Source organism: Hibiscus syriacus, unplaced genomic scaffold (assembly GCF_006381635.1).
Source record: "Hibiscus syriacus cultivar Baekdansim isolate YM2019G1 unplaced genomic scaffold, ASM638163v2 tig00111028_pilon, whole genome shotgun sequence".
NCBI lineage: Eukaryota > Viridiplantae > Streptophyta > Magnoliopsida > Malvales > Malvaceae > Hibiscus > Hibiscus syriacus.
This window is the reverse complement of record NW_024062961.1, coordinates 32,564-54,843: the sequence shown is the minus strand read 5'-3', so window position 1 is coordinate 54,843 and position 22,280 is coordinate 32,564. Positions and strand designations below refer to the sequence as shown.

The window sequence follows — 22,280 nt, the reverse complement described above, 5'->3', positions numbered from 1 at the left end:
GGTTTATGAACAGGTTCTTGTTGAAATCGTGAAGTTAGTTCAAAAGCGAGGACTAGAAGGCAGACAAGTAGGATGGAAGGACTCTTTGAGAAGTTATGACAAGAAATTCGGTGCTTCTTTGAGAGGCGGACCAATGATGTCTTAGTATCGTTTCTTAAGACATTTACTAAATAGGATGATTTGAAAGTAAATTCATGATTTCTTACTGTTTTCAAGTACTCTCTTTCGTTTGGTAATCTGGGTTTGAGGATGCTAATGTTATGTTTTTTCCCTCTCACTTTCTTGTTTGCAGCTTTTCTCTGTAGTGTTGCAAAGTCATTTAATTATGAACATAGTGGAACTATTTAGAAAACAATCTTGGGACAATGAATACCCTGAGCAGGTATAATGGCATTTTTTCGAGGAAATTCATATTTTCCTGTGAAATATGGCACTGAAGCATTGGTGAGAGTTTGTTATCAAGCGTATTTTCTTTATAGAATTATAAAAAAATGACCTTTGATACTGCAGCATCTTAATGTAAATTAGTTTCCGATATACCACCTGAGAAGAATGTAACTTGTTATGTTTCTGGTTCAGTAGCTGACATATACAGGTATGGAATGGCTTATCTTTATGTTTCTTGGACCTCCTTTTTATCTGAGCTATGGAACATTTCATAGAAATCCATGAAGGAACTGTTACCTGGTGGAACTATTTTAGTGGGACATAGTTTGCACAATGATTTGCAAGGTATGTGGCTAAAAGTTTGGTTTCATTTTATGGCAGGACCAACTGCCTATCAGGTCTTAGTCATGAATATGATTTCCTTTCTCATCCTTCAAATGTTGCCGTGTTTTTTTATACAGTTTAAAGATAAACACATGTTTTGTGGGAAGGAACCAGAAATGCTGCATGTGTTGTTTCTGCATCGTTGGGGCAGTGGGTGGAAGAGCGGGAGCTTGGGGAGTGAAGCGTCTTCTTCGAGATTTTTATTTACAGCAACCAAGTTTCCAATCAGATTTATGAGGGGGAATACAAGATTAAGTAGGGTCATGAATTCTTAAGGATTTCAGTTCTCCCTAGCTTTCCAGAGATTATCTGTTAGTGCAACTACCCAGTAGGTTTTCCCCCTCTATGTTGATGAAAACAAGTTTTCTTGCAGATTCCGAAGGATTTTCTGTTATGGGTTGACAAGGATCTTGGACCTTGGGATCCACTTGTGCTGTAAGTCACTTGAAATCCTCTTGTAATTTCTTTTTGCTTCCAGTAGTATCTCTTTTCTTTGTTTACCTTATGTATTACATTTGATTCGCTAGTGTATTAATCTATTAAACGAAATAAATATTGTTCACTGCTGTTGAGGCATTTTTCAACTGATTATTAGTATAATTCCCTCAGTGAGTATTAATCTCAGCCTCATTGTTATGCATAATGTCTAATTCGAAGCTTTGTTGTTGATATTGCTGCTGAATTGATTAGTCGTGGATAAAAGTATCGTAACGTTTTTACCTTTCAAATCATATTTCTTTGTTGACTTGCAGGGCTGTTGCTTACATTCCTTTGGCAGTCTTGGCAGTTCCAGCTTCAGTGCTAACTGTAAGCATTAAACTCCTATTACTAGTGCTTCATTGTAGCCTCATTGCCGTTTTGTGCATGAATTCCTTTCTTGTTCATGCTATGTCATCATTGGGGTTTCCCTTGTGTGATCTGGAGTAACAATCCTAAATCTTGCATTCATTCTTAGTGGTCGTCTTCTGTAGTGCAGGGATGGTGCCCTGCCCTTGGAACTTACCATTATCTACTTGTGTTGCTTATACTCGACTCCGATACGATTGATGGATTATCGACGTTTAACTTTTCTAAGGTTTTTTCATGAATTTATGGGATTCTTATTCAAAGCATGAAATATCTGTTCAGAGTAATTCGGATGTTTGAGGTATAGTTTATTTAATGCCATGGCCATAAAGCATATCCTTCTGCGGTGAAAGAAAGATTGAGACCAAATTACCCTTTTAGTCACCTACTTCTTTAAGTATTTATGTTTTGGTTACTTGATGCGATATTTTATTATTATTTTCATTTTCTCATTATTTCTCTCATTTTGATACCTAAATTTTATTTGTTTCAAAATCATACCTAACGTTTAGTTTATGTTTCATTTTAGTATCTTGTCGTTATAAATTTTGGACGTGGCAATTTTATGGATAAATCACATCATTCATCACCTAACTATCTCTCACTCTTATTTGGTCGCTGAAGTTTAAAAATTTTCAATTTAACTACTCAACTTTCAAATTGTTCTTGTTTTAATCATTTTAATTTATTTTATTAATAACTTTTAAATAACTTTAATCATTTTAATAAATAAATGACTTTAATTTATTTTATTAATAACTTTTAAATAACTTTAATCATTTTAACTACTTAGCTTTCAAATTGTTCTTGTTTTAATCATTTTAATTTATTTTATTAATAACTTTTGTGACATGATTTTTTATTTTATTAATAAAATAAAAAATTAAATATGAAAGTTAGAGTGATTAAATCAGGAGTAATTTGAAAGTTAAGTAATTAAATTAAAAAAATAAACTTTAGTTATCGAAATAGGAATGAAAAATAATTGAGTGATTATTGATGTAATTTATTAATAAAAAAGCGTTATACTGTAGATAAAATACTAATTTAACCCTACGATAATAGAAGCAAAGAAAAATTTAAATATTTCTAGAGAGAATCAAACCATGACCCCCTTCTAGAAAAGGGCTAAACACTTGGCCTTTGGCCTAAACATATTACTTACGATAGTCTCTTTAAAATACTTTTCTTGTTGAATCTTAGATTTGAACTCTATGACATTTCACATAAATATGCATTTTACTCTTTTTATGTATTCGTCTCTTCGAATACAAGTTAATACTTCTTTTTTGTATCTGTCATCGAATATAAGTTAAAAATATCATTATTGATATTGTAGGCGTGTTTCTCGATAGATAAAATATTCAATACTCCCTACTCCGATCTTTGTTATTGACTTACGCATGAAAATCATTGCATGCTAAATATATAACAAATATTAGTGATCATTTGTGTAATTTATTTTTTTTAATTTTATAAATTTATTTTGTAATATCAATAATCCGTTAAAGATTCAAAGACAGTTAATTTTCAGTGATTATATATTGATTAAATAAAAAGGAAGTGATTATATATATTATATTTTTTAAATTAAATAAAAAACACAAAAAATGATTAATCTTGCAGTTTACCCCCCAGAAAAAAATAGTTTTGAGAATTTTCTTAATCTAGAAAGCAGAACAAAGTCAATAATGAATTAGAGTCGGGAACATGCGTTGGTTCACCAAACGAGAAATAGATAAATAAAAAAAAACAGCTCCATTTCTCTCAACTTTCCATTTTCTTAGGAAATTTCTTATTCTTTTTCTTCACTTTCTTTCTCTCCAAACATGGGTATCTCATGGAGCAACACAGGCAATAGCAACAGGAGGCGAAACCAAAATTACCTCCATGGCCCTCCACCTCCACCTTTCTATTACCCCCAAGAACCCACTTCCCTTCCTCTTCCGCCACCGCCTGCTCCGCCTTCAACTAGCCATTCTTATCCGTCGGTTCCCCAGAACCCTTATTCTACACACCCTCCACCCCCACCGCCTCCAGTTCCCAACAATTACTACTGTTCCCCACCCTTCAATCCCTGCTGTTACTCAAACCCTGTCATGGGTCGTTACCCTAGTCAATACCCTCCATATTTCGCCAACCAGACTAATTCATGGCCAGCGATTCGTGCTCATGCCATGGTGGCGGCGGCGCCTCAACCACCGCCTCCTTATGTGGAGCATCAGAATGCTAAGAAAGTGAGGAATGATGTGAACGTGCATAAGGATACATTGAAGCTCGAAATAGACGAGGAAAACCCCGATCATCACTTGGTTTCTTTCGTTTTTGATGCCTTGTTTGATGGCAGGTAAAAAGCTACCATTTTTTATTAAAAAAATTTGCGGATCAATTTTGGGTCTGGTTGAAGTTCTTTTTAGAGGTAAAATTAAATATGGACTTAGTTTAAAGTTTATTATCTTGTTTTTAGATGAAAAAAATTCAATGAAATGAAAACTGAAACCCTTTTTGGTTTGATATGAAAAACAAAATTGACATTATAGGAACTGTTTTTTGGTCATTAAATGATAAAGAAAGATAGGAAATTAGATAATGTAATCGGATCTGGATTTTATATGGATTTTCAAATTATTGCTTGTAATTACATTACAATCAATAGTAAATTAACCAAATCTGAAGGATTAAGAATCTGCAATAGTTATCATTGTACCAGTTAGAGGTACTGTTGCTATATGAATTAGAAACCTAGCTGAGGTATGATGCATCATATTTTATGAACAGATTAACTTTCTTATTAGAGTTTGGAATTGTGTATTTGGTTATTGATTTTCTAGCTCTAACTTATCAAACTATGCCTAAAAGAATCATATACGCATTAGGAACATGAAAACTATATTAGTGAACGTGGATTGGAATCGAAAGGCTGTCGTAAGTAGATCAGCAATTTGTCATGATGTTGGCACATAGACCATATTATGGTACCTCATCTACTTTCACCTTGATAAAGTACCATTCCACTTCAACATGCTTTGTTCTATAATGATGCATAGGATTATGTGAGATACTAATTGCAGTGCTATTTTCACTGTAAAGCTTTAGGTTGATTCTACTTGACCTTCATTCTTCAAGTAACATTTTCAGTCATAGTAACTCACAAATTCCCTGAACCACTGGTTCAAACTTGGTTCTGAACTGATTCGGGCAACAAGACTGTTTTTACTCCTTTAAATCACAGGTTACCCTAAAGAAGCATACCATAACTATAAGGTTGACCTTCTATCGTCAAAAGAATTGACCCAATCGGCCTTTGTAAATGTTTGAATAGACTAGCACTTTCCAGAATAGACACTTTCCAGGAGTCCCCTTGGGATACTTTAAGATTCTATAAACAATTTCCATATGCTCCTTGTGGGGAGGATATGAACTAACAAGACGGACAGCAAGGCAATATGTCGCCAAGTGCAGGATAAATAAATTTGCTTTCCCATTAGACAATTGTACTCTCTTTATTAACAGAGCTATAACTCATTGATCCCACAATCTTGAATTTGATTAATAGGTGTATCAATTGGTTTGCAACCTAGCATTATACTTTCATTGAAATACGAATATACATATTGTTCCTTCAACCTCCATTCCGGGGAACTACTTTAGAGTCCCTAGGTGTTTCATCTTAAATTTAGTAGCGAGTGCTAAATTTAGCCTCAACATCTCTTTCCTGTCATGTCTTGCTAATATTATATCAACATCTACAATAAGATCCAGCAGCGCTACTTCTTTATGTCTATAGAACAAAGTATTATCAGTGTCTGCTTGATTTTATCCTTATGTTAAGTGACCTTAGTAAATTTGTCTGACTAGGCTTATGTGTAATGGGAACTGTATTAACCCATACAGAGATTTTTTTCAGATTACAGACTCTTTCCTTCCTTTCATCTTAATTGATTCAGTTGGTCTGTCATGTTCACCTCTTCCTTTTTTTCAATTTCTGAGTTCTTAAATTCAAAATATTTTAGCAGAAATTTCCAGATCCAAGGATCCTCATTGACAGCCTCCCAAAGGTTTTCTGTATAGTAGTGATAATTCTTCCTGTTGTTATCATCCATTAAATTCACAAACCACACCTAGCATATAGGATCAAAATTAGCTAGTTACACGACTGTAACATCAAGATAGCCCAATCAATCTCTTTTGAACAGAGTGTGACATTGAAGATGGTTTTTTCCTGTTGAGTTTATAAATGGTGATTGGGAGATCCTCTGCAATTACAGTTGGAGCAATTGTATTGGTGGGATACTTGCTCCAGTCATGGCTGTTTTGGCCATTGTTTTTCTCAATATACCAAACTCGGATGCCACATAAACTTGTATAGGAGATGAACTAAACATTGACTTTACTTCAGAACATTAATCAAATGGAGGAATTACAGCCCTTTAAATAAACTCTGCAAGACAAATAGAATCCATTATACTAGGAACAACCTAGCTTATCTGAATTCAAACTTTAAAACAATTATTAGAAACTGGCTCAACATAAGACCCTTAAATCATCTTGATAAGATTGCAAGGATCTTAAACCATATAAGTTCTCCAAATCTAATGTCTGATGCCATTATTAGAATCCAAACTCTGCTACTAAAGTTTTACAAAAATGCTTTGGAATTGAACCTGGGGAACTTTACACTGAAGAGCTTTGGTTGACAGTGAAAGGTCTCTAGTTCATTCAGCATGCACATTTTTATCCTATGATACTTGGACTTTCCAAAAATCAATTAATACCCATGCCGACAGGACAAGACCCTGGATAGGATCTGGGATCTGTCTGACATGGAAAAAAATTTTGGACTCTTCTTCATCACACGATCATCACCTAAATATAAATCCACAAGATATCTCTAGAATAGTTACCATCGTGGGAATTTCAGAGAGAAGAAGAACTAGAAATCAATGGGTCAAGAAAAAGAAAGGAAAAGGGAAATAGAGAAAATATAGAGGGAAATAAGGGGATATGGCTTCCTCTCAGCTGCCCATCAAGTGGAGAGAGGAGCTCTTAAAGTCTGAAACTTTTGTTTTGCTATTTTCCTTATTTTTTTTAACCTTTTAGTCTGCTGTGCTACAAAGAGAGAAGAAGGGTCAACTTGGTTTTGTTTTTGAATAAACCTTAAACCCACATTTGATTATAATCTTCATATCTTGTTCTCAACAGAAAATAAATAGCCCAAATTTGTATAAAAAATGCTTTTCTAGCTCATTTTCTTTGAATAATTAATTAATTCTCAAAATTACATATATTATATACTCAATGAAATATATAATATACTTAAACGCACGTAAACGAGTCCCTGCACCTGTATCCTTCTCTTGGACCCTTTTATGTCGTATCCCTGTGTCTTAAGATCTAGGTAGCTGATGAGTAAGAAATCTGGACACGCACCTGACACCCATATCCGAGTATGAGTAACATAGTTTTTACCCCATGTGAAGCAAGTTCCACATGGGCAATTGGGCATTACCGGCTAGTCCAGTTTTCAGGAGGACTATAACTGTCTGATAAGGTATGCAAATTCTATTGATACTTTTATCTAACTCTGTTGCTTTTCTAATGTACAGTATCAACATTTTCTACTTTGCAAAGGAAGAGTTGAATTGTAGATTTGTTCCCGTATTTCCTGAAGCCTATGAGCCTGTGAGAGTCCCATTTCAGAAGGGACTAGGCCAAAGATTCCAGCAGCCTCCTGGAACAGGAATCGACCTAGGTTTCTTTGAATTAGATGATCTCTCAAAATCGTCACCGGGGGAAGATGTTTTCCCTCTTGTAATATCTGCTGAAACATGTATGCCACACATTCATCGGACAAGCATATTGATGCTCCCGAACAAAGTACATCAGCACACATGCAAATTACTCAAGCCATTCTGGAGAAGAACAACAGTAACACTTTCCAAGTGAAAGTGATTCGGCAGATATTATGGGTTGATGGAGTTCGCTATGAACTTCGTGAGATATATGGAATAGGAAGCAGCAGCAGCAGAAGGCTTTGATGATAGTGACCAGGCAAAGAGTGTGTTATTTGCATGACTGAACCTAAGGATACCACAGTTCTACCTTGCCGCCACATGGTAAGAATTTCTAATATTCCTTGAATATAATGCATGCTGAGCATCAATCTGGTATAATGGTTTAAAGTTAGCACTTACATAACTCATGGAATACTCATTAAAATCTATGCTGCCGAGTCTTCTTTTTTCTTGAAGTACTAATGCTTTTTCGGACATATGTATGGAGATATAATCCTTCAAAGATCCTCAAATACATAGAAATGCTGAAAAATATTGAACATATCTATGTCTGACATTCACATTCAAGTCTGAGTAGCATAGCTTAAAATGATATGGAAGCAGTCTCAAGCATGGGTGTTTGCCACACTTGGATGTTGTAGGAGCAGATATGTATTTTACTTGAAAGTTATTGGATTTTTGTTTTGCTATTACGTGGGTTCCACATTGCATTCACGTCTATCCTCAAAACATGATTGTCTTTAATGGTTGGTGCACATGCATTCTAGCTATGAGAAAGAGTGTGATGATTGGGGATGAAATAAGTTGCTTCGATTTTGTCTGGAAATTGGAGCTTCTTTATTGGTTAACATGGAAAATATCAGAAATAAAATTACCTTGAGGATGTGATCCTCCGAATACTTCCAAATAAAAAAATAACAAACATTAAAAAAAAAAACTAAGCATATGCTCACATTGGAGTCTGAGTAACATGGGGAATTTTGTGATCTGAGATTGTCTAAAATTGTTGCTAGGTTACTTTTTTTTTTAACAACTTGGTAAAAGTGAAAAGAATTCGATTAATGAGTACTTGGAAACTTCTAAATCTTAGTGTGATTAGAAAGCTAGGATACCTGTGTTTGTCTATTTTCTCAGATTATAACTTTTCAAACACTATTAAATTCTCAAGTGCAATGTTTTGCTTCAGTGTATGTGCAGTGAATGTGCTAAAGCATTGAGGCTTCAGTCAAACAAATGTCCAATATGTCGTCAACCTATTGAAGAACTCATAGAAATCAAGATAACTAGCGATCGCTAAAAGTTCTGTTCCTGCAAAGTTTGATTGTATGGTACGACATAACCTTCTTTCTGATCTTGATCTAATTCACAATTATTTTGTATATTTTCATCTTCACATTCTTCATAGTCTTTCATATGTGAAATTTGGACCCCAGATTTACTATATATCTCATTTTAAGAGTGATTTGTATTAACCGATCGAGTTAAATCTCAGATTTCTCTTGTGAGCTCTTTTGAAGTACCACTTTCTTAAGAGTGATTGTATAAACTAATGCGGTTAGATCTCATATTTCTCTTGTGAACTGTCTAAAGTGCACTCCCTAGATATATATATATATATATATATATAAAGCTTGCATATGTTGGAAGTTAACTCTCTTCTCTCCCACTATTTATTTTTGGTTTTCCTCTTTTGGAAGCAATGTATGTTAGTGAAGTGAATAATATAATGTTTTTTCCCGAGTTTGCTGCTTGATGAAAGCTTTGAAGTTTGTGAAGGAATATGTGAGAACCATGTAAAGTGTTCGAACTCCTCTTTGTTCTTTGTTACACTTTCTTTGAGTAATGCCTAATATAAATTGTTGCCCTTGTTTGGGAGTACAGGTGCTCATACCTAAAACATTTGGTGAAAATAACAAGACAATAAGAAAATCGTTTTATTATTAAAGTATTTAACGTTTTGATTTTATTTTTGGTCATTTGTCCTTAAAAAAAAGTAAGGGTGATGTTGACGTATTATTATAAAGTAATGCCATATCCTCATTAAAAAATATGAGATTAACATTTCTATTAAAAAAACAGTTTGAATTGTCCAAGGTGTGGCTCGAGCCTTAGGTTGGATCTACTGAGCAGCACAGGTGTTTTTCCAAGAAGTTTAGAAAAGATGGAGGGATAATGAGTTGGATAGACATTCTTGACCTTTTAAGTTGTAATATATGGAAAGGAAATCTGGGAATATCTTATCTTTTGACTTTTGGAAAGAAAATCAAAGGGAAAATCCTGTAGTCTCAGCTTTCAGTAGTGAGTTCAATGATTCAGGCTTTCAGCTTTTGACAACTCAGTTAAAACCTCACCAACATTATGTGTGATTTTGATTATAATACGAAAAGAAAAGAAATCATAAGGGTTGCATTTTGAATAATAAGTTTATTAAATGTTGATCTAATAAAATGCTATAAAAAAGGGTTAATTGTATCATATGTCCCCAAACTATAACCCTCATTGTAGATTGGTCCTTTAACTTTTGAGCATTCTAATTTGATCCTAAAGCTATGACCCTCTTTCTAAATTGGTCCCCAGATACTGAAATAAGATTTGTTGAGTGATTAAATTTAATATAGTCTTTTACACATATGTTTACTTATATTTATTGAGTGATTAAATTGTTCAAACACTGAAATTCAATATAATCTTTCAAATTAAACATTGAAATTGCATCATAAATGTTTGTAATCATTTTAGATTTTTGAATTTCGTACTATTTATATGTGACCCTCTTTCATCCTTAAACTATAACTAATATTAAATTTGCTAATTTTGAATGGTCGAAATCAAGTTTTAAATTTTAGCAAATTAATATTAGTCTGATGGTCGAAAATAATTTTAAACACTGAAATTTCAAATATTTTGAAAAATAATAATTTTCTTTAACTGATATAATAACATGTGTCTTCCACCGTTACCAATTTAGCTTATGAAGCTTTAGGCATGACCTACGGGTTCATTTTCAGTCCATGTAAACTGTGATGGCAGCCAAAAGCATTTAATAAAACCAAACCTCTCCTATTTAAATTGACGTATTTTCGATTGTGTTTATCGTTACATCTATTATTATTCTAATAATGGACTGTTATTTAAATTTTTAATTTAAACATAAACCTAAACTTTTAGTTTATTAAGAAAATCCATGGGAAGATTAAAAAGGAATGCACGGCATCGCCCATGTGGTGTTCATGTGATGTCCTCAGCCTCTGTTTTTAATATAAATGTCATTCCCATTTCCCTTCTAAACCTATGTGATGTCATCTTCAATCCTTCATTTTTTTCCTTTTTAATAAATTCTCATTATATTTAATACTCAGTAATAAAATTTCTTAGATAATGTATCGGCAAAAGATTAATTCATTTAGAAAGATATGCGAATTATCTCGTGTTTTGAAAAGATGCTTGGATCACTCTACGTCTTTTGGATTGTTATTATATTAGGGTTTATGTTCTAACTGCATGCAGCTTGGAGAAGACGACGTATCTTTCAAACGTCTTCCCAAAACGTCAAGTAGTTCACGTGTCTTCTTATTAACACTTTAGCAAACATCTTATCTCAACAAATAATTTCCCCGAGAAAAAAATAGATTATTAGAAAATATAAAAAAAAATTAAATTGTATGAGAATTAAAAGACGGTTCATCCTTGTTAATTCCGTTGACCCGTTAGTACATGTATATTTTTACAAGATTATGATCAACGTTATATTTAAATGAACAATAAATTGATTCAAATGACACTAAAAATGAAAGTGACTATGAGATTGTGTATTATAAAGACTGAAATTATAATCAGTGGTGAATATATATTCGTGTTTAAAAGAAATATATAATGATACGGAGAGAATAGAAGTTTATCACTGAAGATATTAGATTGAAATATATATATATATATCTTAAATAATGAAATATAAATAGGGTGCATAATACCTAAAAATTATTATATTTCAATTAGAAATTAAATGATTAAGAATCATAAAATGATATTTATATTAAAAAGTAAATTGAATGAAAATGACGAGAGATGAGCATTAAATTTTTAAGTTTAAATTATTTTGGTCCCAATATTTCATTTTAAGGTAAAAGTTTTGTAACGTTTGATCGAATAATTACTTTGATCCTTATCCTTTTTTAAGAGTATTTTGGGTGTCAATATTTCATTTTAAAGTAAAAAATATATCTATTTTAAAACGTTAATATTTTGTTAACTAAAGATTTCTATTCCTAAAAAAATTTATCCTAAAATATAAGAAACAAAATACCTCAGAAAAAATCAAAATAATTATTTAATCAAATATTAGAGTTTTTGTTTTCGCATTGTGCATTTTTTTAAAACAATTCAACGAGTGTTTACATGTAAAATAGATGTAAGTGAAAATAGGATACAAATATAATATTTTTTATTAAACATAATTTTAAATATTTTAAGTTTCTTAATATTTTAAGTTACGTTTAATAAAAATATTATATTTTTATTATTATTTTTTAACTTTAAATTAGACGGTTGTATAATAAAACTTTTCTCGATACATTTAGGCTTTTTGAAAGGGAAAAAATTAAATGATATAAAAAAGAAGGGTTCAGAGTTCAAATCGAAAGAAGAAAAAAGGCCTGCAAATAAACGTGATTAATACACAGTTAAATAAAAAAATTATTGATTTTGTTATTATTTTAATAAAATTGGTAAAACATTATAAAAAAATATTATTATTTTTATGATTTTATTATTATTAAGTATTTTATCGGGTTTAGTAATATATCTGGTAAAAAAAATAATATTTTAGGTAGTGCTTTATCGGATATATTACTAAGCTCGGTAAAGCGCTCAATAATAACAAAACCAATAAAAATAATAATATTTTAAGTAATTTTTTATTGGTTTTGTTAAAAGAATAATAACAAAATCAATAATGCATTTCCTATTAAGACTACCGTAGAACTTCATATATAAAAGATGAATTTATTAGATTAGCTATTTAGCAACAGAAAATATTGTTATTTTTAAACATTTTATATTAAAATAATTATGCATGTATAGTGTTTTTACATTATTTTAATCTCAACATTTTAGGATTAAAATAATTAATATTTAATTAAATAGAGACTTTAGCATTTATTTTTTATTTTTTTGAGTATTTTGACACTTGACGTTTCATTTTAGGACAAGTGCCTCTATTTTGGAACGTTAGTCGTTTGTTGATTAATCTATTACTACAAAGGTATATTATGAGAACGACCCTCTCAATATAGTTGTTACATTCATAATGTCATGATTCGAACCCTTAACATTATTTAATAAATCTAAAACATCATATTATTAGACAAATTAATTGTTGATTTTGAAATAACTATTTAATTTAAAGTTAAGGAGAATTATTTATGATTATGGCTATTGAAATAATTAAGGAATTATTTTTGGAGAAATGGAAATAATTGAGGGGGGAAAAGCCAAATGCAAAACGTAAAATCTCATGAAGTGGAAGGGCAGTGTTGTCCATAATTATCAAAATTTTCCCTCATAAATGAATAATGCAATTCCTCAATGAACACATTTATAGCCATGTTTCCCAACTTTACCTCTTTTGGACCCCAACCTTTTTTTCTTTCTTTTTATTCTTTGACACCACACCTTACAGTTTTGTATAATTTGGTTTTGAGGTATTTTTGGGTTTGGTCAATACCATTAAATTTCTTTTATGATCCCAAACTAAGTTAACTCATTGGTTAAAAAAACGGTTGTTATTCCTAGAGGTGTGAAGTTCGAGCACCCGAGATTGTTAGAGTATTGGAGCGTTCATTGTCAAATGATTACGAATCTTTAGAACAAATACTACCACTTGTAAGCACTTTATTAATAAAAATAATTTTAAAATATAATTAATTAAGAAACATGAGACTATAAGTAGTGGTGGATCAACGACTTAGTAAAAGTGAGCATTTAAATTTTATTTGAGTAATTATTTATTTTATTGATTGTGTCTATTTTAATATATTATTTGATCTTATATAAAAATTTATATATTAATATAAATGTGTTTACTGTCAAAAATTTTTTGAATCTACCACTGATTATAAGTAGTTTAAATGTTATAATATGTATAACTTTGGTAATTAAACTTGAATAAAATGATATAAATCATTATTTTTTATAAATCTTATGTGAATAAAATAATATATGCTTAAATTTAATACCTTAATATTTAATAATAAATCTTTTTAACTACTGAAACACATAATTCAGACTATATAAATCATTATAAGTAGTGATTTGAGTCATAATCATTAATTTTTTTGGGTTCCAAAGTCCAACTGAAACAGCTAATTGGACCTTTGGAAATGTGTAGTTGAATTTTCACATCCATCTGACAATAAGTAAAATAAAGGAATTCTTTTGTTCAATGTAAGGAAGGTTTCACTACTCATGCTTAATTAACAAAACAAACCTCCATCTGCTTTGTTTAGAAAAAAAAATATTTCACATATTTTATTTTATTTTTGTCGTAACCCCTTTTTTCATTTATAATAAAATGAAAAATTAAATTTCAATTTTATAAAAAAAAAAATTAATTTAATCGATTGAATGGAACAAATCAAAATAAATTCCTTACTCATTCTAGTATATTTTAAAACGTGAATTTATTTAATGATTTCGGTGATTAAATGAAATGTTATTTTTTTTTTGAGATATTGGCTTCTATTATTTTATTTTGAGATGAGATTCCTATGAAGATAGAAATCATTAGTCAACAAATAATTAATGCTATAAAATAAGAACTTTTTTACCCTAAAATAAAACGATGATGTCAAAATGCTTCAAAAAGAATGAACATGGACCAAAATGATTAATTTGTCAAATGTTAGGATTTTTTACCCTAAAATAAAACGTTACAGATCATAATACTAAAAAAAACCTAAAATGGTCATTGAATTGATGCATAATATCAAAAAATATCTCTAACATTTGACTAAATAGTTATTTTAGTCCATGTTTTTCTTTTGGTGCATCATTACTCCTATCGTTTCATTTTGGGACAAAAATGTCTTTATCTGGATAGAAATTATTAGTTAACGAGTGGTTAACATTCCAAAATATGAGTATTTTTACTCCAAAACAAAAACATTGAGGGTCAAAATGATTTTTAAATAAAATATTAGAACTATTTTTGTCATAAGATAAAACATTGAATCAAAATACTTCAAAAAAAATAAATACTAAAAATAACAATTTTAATAAACGCTAGATATTAATTTTGACATTATAGCTTTAATTAAATATTAAAGATTTTTTCTAGTTGTCCTCCCGATTTCAAAAACTTTGTCTTGATTAATTAGATCGATCCGTAGCATATATATATCTGATTTTGATGGATAGTCTCTAACAAAAATTTCCTGTATACAAGATTTTTTATTTATTTTTACATTATGTCAAAAAGTTATGTTACCATTACTACACGAACCTGTCACCTTTTTTTTTGTTCGGAGAATGAAATCCAAAGGTAAAAGGCAGTCCGAGACCAGTACAGATTAAGCCTAACGATATGAAACAATATGGATGAATCGAAGAGGAGTTGGTACGGTCATATCATCAAGAAAATTTTAATTTTCATATAGTTTAATTATTTTATTTATATTTTTATACTAATATTTTAATTTCATATTTTTTTAAAATTTTATAAATTTAGTATCTTCTAATTTTTAATATAACTTCTACACTTACGTCTTTTAATATAAATTTCAACATATGTATATGAAAACAGTGGCTTTATAATTATGATGGTAGCGTTAAATTAAATACTAGTTCGATGAAGAAGCCTTAACCCATAAATTAGGAACTGTATACAAAGCCAAAAGGGACAAAAATGCCAAACTCAATTAATCAGAACGGTGGTCCAAAGAGTTAGAGAAAACATTCAAATATAAGTTAAACTCGCAATATATATTCTTATATATTACTTGATTTATGCCCACACATAAAACAACAGGTTACATAAGCCTGATCATGAGTCACGATTCAGATAAATTTGAATAATTTATTTTGTTATTAAAAATTTTTATACTTTAGAGAAATAATTTTTAAAAATTTTGAAGTTCTTTTTGGATTAAATATGTCGAAATCGTTAGATTTTTGCTGATCAAAGTTTTATACATTCCTCTCTATCTATTAAAGTCTCTTATACTTCACCTATAACATAGGCTCTTAGTCGGATATAATGTTAGATAATACTTCTGACATACTCACATGATATGTCAAAATAAAATTTAAATTTAAATTATTAGATCCATATAATTTGCCGATTTATGAATAATCATGATTATCATATGAATAATATTGAAAATCATTATAAATATCCTCAATCAAAATCGAAGGAAAGGGATGAAACCCTCACGATTCTAATATCGCTTTTTTATTCCTCCATAATAAACTCTTCTCCTCTTTCATATGTGAGTCAATAATCTTTTTTTATCAACTACAACTCTCTTTTTAAATTAAAAAAAAGTCACCGATTATCACCAAATTAATTTGTTGTCATCAATAAAAATAATAAAATATTATAATATACAGATAACACTTTAATAATATTGACTGACATAAATTTATCATTAAATTAAAACAAACCATATAAATTAGAATTAAATTTTAGGTAAACGAAATCGAATCTATGGTATGGAACCGACAATAGACAAGTGAATAGCAATCCCATCTACTGTCATTATTGATTGTATTGTATTATAGGATAGGAGAGTAAATCTGACAAAGAATTTTGATCCAAAATTAAAAATAAAAGAAAAATCTGACAAAGAGTTCATTCACATATGTGATGTTTGTACACTCCACTTATTATTGGACCCACCCAAACCCCACGGTGAAAAGTGAAAACACCAAAATGGTCAAAATTATTCTGATACAAGCCAATTAAGCCTGAGCCAAGCCACACATTTTAGCATAATTACACTCAATTCAATATATAATTACTTTTAGGGTAAACTATATGTTTACTATTCCAACTATCACTTCTATTCATCTAACTACTTTTTTAAGATATAATATCAAAATTTGCCCCCAACGTTTACAAAAATTATTATTTTACCCTTATTCTATTTTTGAAGCATCTTGGCCTTAATATTTTATTTTAGGATAAAAAGACTCATAATATTTGACATAATAATCACTTTATCCCTTATTATTATTTTTGAGATATTTTAGTCCTTAATGTTTCATATTAGGTTAAAAAAGACTCTTATTTTTAAATGATAAATGATCAAAATAAAATTAAAATATATAAGATATGGTTTTAACATAAAAAAATAATGTAATGACCAAAACGAAAGAAAAATGATAGATGGGTACGAAAGTTGTAGTTTACCCTTATTTTTATGTACGAATAAATAAAGATCCAAAGGATAAAAGATTGATGCATTGCTTTGCCGTTGCTAATTGTTGCCATTGCCGGCACTCTCTTTTTTTGCTTCTGCTTATTACACAATCCCCTCTTTTCTTTGGTCAAGACGAAGCCTTCTTCTTCTTTCTTTTGTTCACATTTGTTGTTTGCTCTCTAATTCCTTCTTCTTCTGTTACAAAACAAAGCCTTTTTCTCTGTTGGGATTTGTTGTAAATTTCATCCTCTGTTTTTTTACCTTCTTCAGATCTGTTTCCTTCTCCCTGTTTTTCGTGCTTGTTGATTTTTCAAGTGTTAAGATAGATAAACAATGAGTAAAGAAGAGCTTATGAAGATCCAAGTATGTTTACTCTCTTTCTTTCTTTTTCAAAGGTTGCACCTTTACCTCATTCTCACTCTAAAAATCTTTTTTTTTTGCAGACTTGTGTTCTCAAAGTTAACATACACTGTGATGGGTGCAAGAACAAAGTGAAGAAAATTTTACAAAAGATTGAAGGTATTTCTTCTCTAATATACTTCTTTTTGCAGAAAAAAAAACTGATTGTGACGTGTTTCTCTAATTTTGAGCTCTTTGGGTTTTTTTCCTTTATTTTCTCAGGGGTTTTTAAAACCACCGTTGATTCTGAGCAAGGTAAGGTAACAGTACTGGGAAATGTAAACCCAGATGTTCTCATCAAGAAGCTTGCAAAATCTGGGAAACATGCAGAGCTTTGGGGTTCTTCAAAAGCAACCAACAACAACAACAATAATCAGGGTCACCTTGCTAACCAGTTCAAGAACATGCAGATGCTTGATAATGGCGGAAAAGGTGGAAACAACAACAACAAGAACAACAATGTCGGCAACAATAACAAGAAGGAAGCGCCGAAAGGGGGCAACAATAACCAACCACCCAAAGTAGGCCAGCCAACGCCTCAACAATTGCAGCAGCATCTTCAACAGCTTCAGCAAATGAAGGGGTTTCAAGATCTGAAGCTTCCTCAGTTGAAAGACATGAAGAATAGTCCTATTCCCAACAACAATCAGAAGGGTTTGAAGTTTGCTGAAGAGGATGCTTTGAGTGATGATGATGATTATGATGATGACGATTTGGATGATGATTGTGATCTCGATGACGATGATTATGACGACGAAGAAGACGAGTTGGATGATCCTCGTCATCCGCTTAACAAGATGAAGCCCGTGATGGGAAATGCTCCAAAGGGATTACCCAACAATATGATGATGTTGAAGGGGATGATGAATGTTAATCATCCTCAGCTTATGAATGCCCAAAAGCCAGCCCAAAACGCCGGACCTAACGGTAAAAAGGGTGGTGCCGGTGGCAATGGTGTGCCTGCTGGTGGTGGTAACAATGGAAACGGAGGTAAAAAAGGCGGTCCTGTTGGAGGATATAATAATGGGGGAAACCCAAATCAAGGTGGTGGCGGTGGTAGAAACGGAGGTAAAAATGGACCTCAGGAGGCAAACAAGAACGTTGGTGGTGGTGTAAATAACGGTGGTCCAAACGGTGGCAAGAAGGGAAATAATGGTGTTTCCGATGGGTTCCCAACCATGGGTGGCGGCCCAAATGGTGGAAACATGGGTGGTCCTCAGAGGGCGGCTGCCATGAACATGGCAATGGGCCAAATGGGTAACATCCCAGCGGTTCAAGGCTTACCAGCAACCGCGGCTATGAACGGCAATGGCGGAGGCGGCAACGGTGGATACTTCCAAGGGGCGGGTCCAGATGTTATGCCGGGTAATCCATACCATCAACAACAGATCATGGCAGCAATGATGAACCAGCAACGTGCAGTGGGAGGACCAAGTGAGAGGTTTCAGCCAATGATGCACGCTAGGCCACCACCAGCTGTCAATTACATGCCACCACCATACCCATACCCATATCAATATCCATACCCGCATCCATACCCACACCCTCAACCCGACCCGTATACCCACTTCTTTAGTGATGAGAATACCTCAAGCTGCAATGTTATGTGAAGAAGATATTTGGAATTTAATTTACCTTTAAAAAAAAAGAGAAATATTTGGATTTAAGTTGAAAAAAAGGAAGTTCCAAGTTTGATGATGCCATAATATACATAAAAAAATGGTATTTTTAACTTTTATTTTAGTTTAATCTCCCCATCTTTTTTTTTTACTTATAAGTTGAATTAGGGCTTAAATTATGATTAGTGGTAAATTAGGGCTTAAATAAAGATTACGCCTCACAAATTTTGTTTGTTTATTTTATTTATGTATTATAAGCTTGTTTTATTGAATAAGTAACTGTTTTATTATAGTTGTTTTAATTAACTCTTTTTCTTTTCATGTTCCATGTTCCATGTTCAACCAAAAATGCCCCTTTCTGCCTATTTGTCTCTCAATTGTCTCGTTTTGATATAAAATAAATAAGATATATTAAATGATTTTAATGATAAAAATAAATGTAATTATTTGTAGGATGTATATATTGTTAGTAGGTTAAATAAAATTGTAATCATATATTATATTTCTCTATTTTAAGAGGATCTATGTTCAAATATTACATAACATTTTTTGTTGTTTTCTCAGTTCTTTAGGCATTTGTAAAAGAAATGTCGATCTATCCATGCCACATTTATTATTTGTGGGTGAGTCTTCTAATAATTTTTTTTTTTTGTATAACAAAGTTTTAAACTCGAGATTTGTTAAACCCGAGATTGTTAAACTCGAGATTATTAAACTCGAGATTTATTTAAACGATATCAAATTACTTATCATTTAAATTAATTTTGTTGATAATGATATTTATATGATGAATATGTATTATTAATAGTTAAAAAATATAAATAAATATTATATATTTTAACCGTTCTACACTATTAAGAAAATAACATTAGTATTATTGAAATTAAGAAAAAAAGTAAAATAAGAATAGATTGATTAAATATAAGAAGAAGTTTTTAAATTCAAGTTATAGTATACCATAATAGTTAAACAATGATAAGAGTCATGTGATTGTGTGGGGCAGAGTGAGCGCGGCTGCAGACATAGTACCCACCAATCTTGAATACCTATTGACGATTTTGTCCCTGCTCTCGTTTCTTGTAATGATAACCGCATTAACTTTTTCAACCTTTTTACATTCTGGTTTTTCACTTTCACAAAACATGGTAAAGATTTCCCTTGTTTGTTTCTTCCATATCATGCACTGATTTTTGTTTCTCAATTATGTGCTTCCTAAATAAATTATATTTAATTTAATGATTTTTAGGTTTTATAATTTTCAAAATAATTAGTGTAATTCTTGAACTTATATTGTGTTTAATATGGTTTTTAAATTGAGATAAAAACAATTTGATTATTTAATTGATGAAAAGTATTATTGATCGTTATAATGTTAATACGATGATACATAATGTTGATATAATAATTCAAAATATTAACGTGATAATCAACTATTAATGATAATGTGACATACAAGTTTAATTATTTTTTAAAAAAATTGATAGTTTAATTAATTATGAAAAAGACTAATAAAACCAATAAAAATTTTAAAAAAAATTGAAAAAAATAAAATCTTTAAACACTTTCACTGAAAAAGTATTTTGACCATCTCACGTTAGTCTGAATATACAATTTTTGTTGATCATATTAACATTTGAAATATATATAATAGTACTTTTTATATTTTTTATATTTTTTTAATATTCCTTAAACAGGAGATCATAAAAATACGAATCCATAAACTCATAAGTAAGATAAGTGTATTTTATAAGTTAGCTCAATACACGATGTACCAGGACTTGCGAAGAGCCCTTCAAATCATTTGAAATATGATTAAATGTGTATATGATTGATTCGAATGACTTAAGATATTTTCTGATTATGTTTAAATTAAGTCTCGACTAATTTAGTAAAAATATATCGTATAAGTGTTGATGAAATAAATGTATGATAATAAAAGCATGAGATAAAAAGTGTACGATGTGTGTATTGATGATTGAAATGCGTATGAAATTAAAAGTATGTTAGGCGTTTTTTAATTTAACTATGTGAATATGCTTAATTTTCTTTATGCTTATATGTTGTACGTATATATATTATGTATGTATATATATGACATGTTTGATAATATTATCAAATGATATTTGAGTTAAATATTATATTTCAAACACTCGAGATGTACATAGGATAATCTGATCCAGATGTTGAACGCTACATTAGCTACTAAAGTGACCCGATTTACATATTACGACTATTGTTAATCATATGCAAAATTAAAATTTTCATAGAAACATACAACATAAGTTCACACACACAATATTTAACCGAGCGCAAACATAGATCATACGAGAGTATTTCTAATTCGGATAATAGTATTTTTGTCTTTTCACATTCGTCATACAAAAATATAACGAAAATTAAAACTCAAATAATCTGGCTATACTTCAGTTCAATATACTTGCATGAAACATGCAAAATCTATACTCCAATAGACATCATATCAGACCCTAATCGCACACATAATATATTGTAAAGACAAAATTATAATCTTATTATAAATTTCTGAATTAAAATGAATATTATTCTTCTCAGAGGATATAAATTCGAGTGACTGCGTCTACATGATATTTGTGCATTGTCACTAACTAAGAAAATTTTAAACATATATCATATTCTAATCACGCCGGACTATTTAAAAAAATATGTACTATTCTAAAAATTTATTTATTGCAGTAAAAAGCGTTACTGGAATGGTTCAATTACGTGCACATGCACGTTAGAAAACCACATTTGGTTAGTGGTATAATGGATGTTCCATATTTAATTCATGTTTGGTTAGTGGTATAGTGGTTATCCCATGATTTAAGTTATGTCACTAAGGTGGTGGTTTTTGATGGGGAATCATCCTTCTAAATACCCATTTAGCACAACGTTCATAAGAACTCAAAACAATTTAAAAACAATGTTATATCTTAGCACAAGGTTCATAAGAACTCAAAACAATTTGAAAACAATTTAATATTTAAAGTTTGGGATTTTATTCTATATAGTAAGGTTTTAAGCGCTTAAAAGATTCTTGGTAGTTTTAATCTTTGGTGCAATCGAATTTGAAGTGTTCAATAATAATTCACGAAGATTTGAAGTATTTAACGGTGGTGCTACCATATTCAGTCACATCCTATTTTTGCATCAATTAAGCAATGGTCGGAGGTATAAATAATTTCGATCTTTCTTTTGTGTTTATGCTCATTTTGTGCTTGCATTTAGTATCAAAACATGTTTTAGTCCCAACCTTATTTGTTTTTAAAAATTTGTATGTTTGTCAAAATTATGTTCACATGTTTCTTTTTTTAAACTTTGAGAATTTTTCGTTGGAAGCTTTATTTTTTGAAGTTGTTATATTTTATTAAAAATTTTCTAAAATTAATTATGTTTAAAATAATTTTGGGAACATT

General features: G+C 30.6%; 1 protein-coding gene and 1 pseudogene across 2 annotated transcripts; both read left to right on the top strand.

Annotated features, from left to right (window-relative positions):
* The first annotated feature begins 606 nt into the window (after positions 1-606).
* Positions 607-18,925, top strand: LOC120151199 (heavy metal-associated isoprenylated plant protein 32-like). 2 transcript variants are annotated; one of them, XM_039163725.1, is made up of 5 exons: positions 607-626; positions 12,579-12,590; positions 17,151-17,191; positions 17,272-17,347; positions 17,450-18,925. In XM_039163725.1, exons 3-5 carry the CDS (start codon positions 17,162-17,164, stop codon positions 18,835-18,837), a joined length of 1,494 nt encoding a protein of 497 aa, XP_039019656.1. In that variant the 5' UTR covers positions 607-626; positions 12,579-12,590; positions 17,151-17,161; the 3' UTR covers positions 18,838-18,925. The 2 variants fall into 2 exon arrangements, with proteins under 2 accessions (XP_039019656.1, XP_039019657.1); XM_039163726.1 differs by lacking the exons at positions 607-626; positions 12,579-12,590 and having other exon boundaries at positions 16,953-17,191; positions 17,450-17,938; positions 17,990-18,925.
* Positions 3,352-8,903, top strand: LOC120151200 (annotated as a pseudogene).
* Positions 18,926-22,280: the final 3,355 nt, after the last annotated feature.

Coding starts and splice junctions, on each gene's coding strand:
- LOC120151199 (XM_039163725.1), top strand. CDS start 17,162: ATGAGTAAAGAAGAGCTTATGAAGATCCAA. Junction 17,192..17,271: donor AAGAGCTTATGAAGATCCAA/GTATGTTTACTC, acceptor TTTTTTTTGCAG/ACTTGTGTTCTCAAAGTTAA. Junction 17,348..17,449: donor AATTTTACAAAAGATTGAAG/GTATTTCTTCTC, acceptor TTATTTTCTCAG/GGGTTTTTAAAACCACCGTT.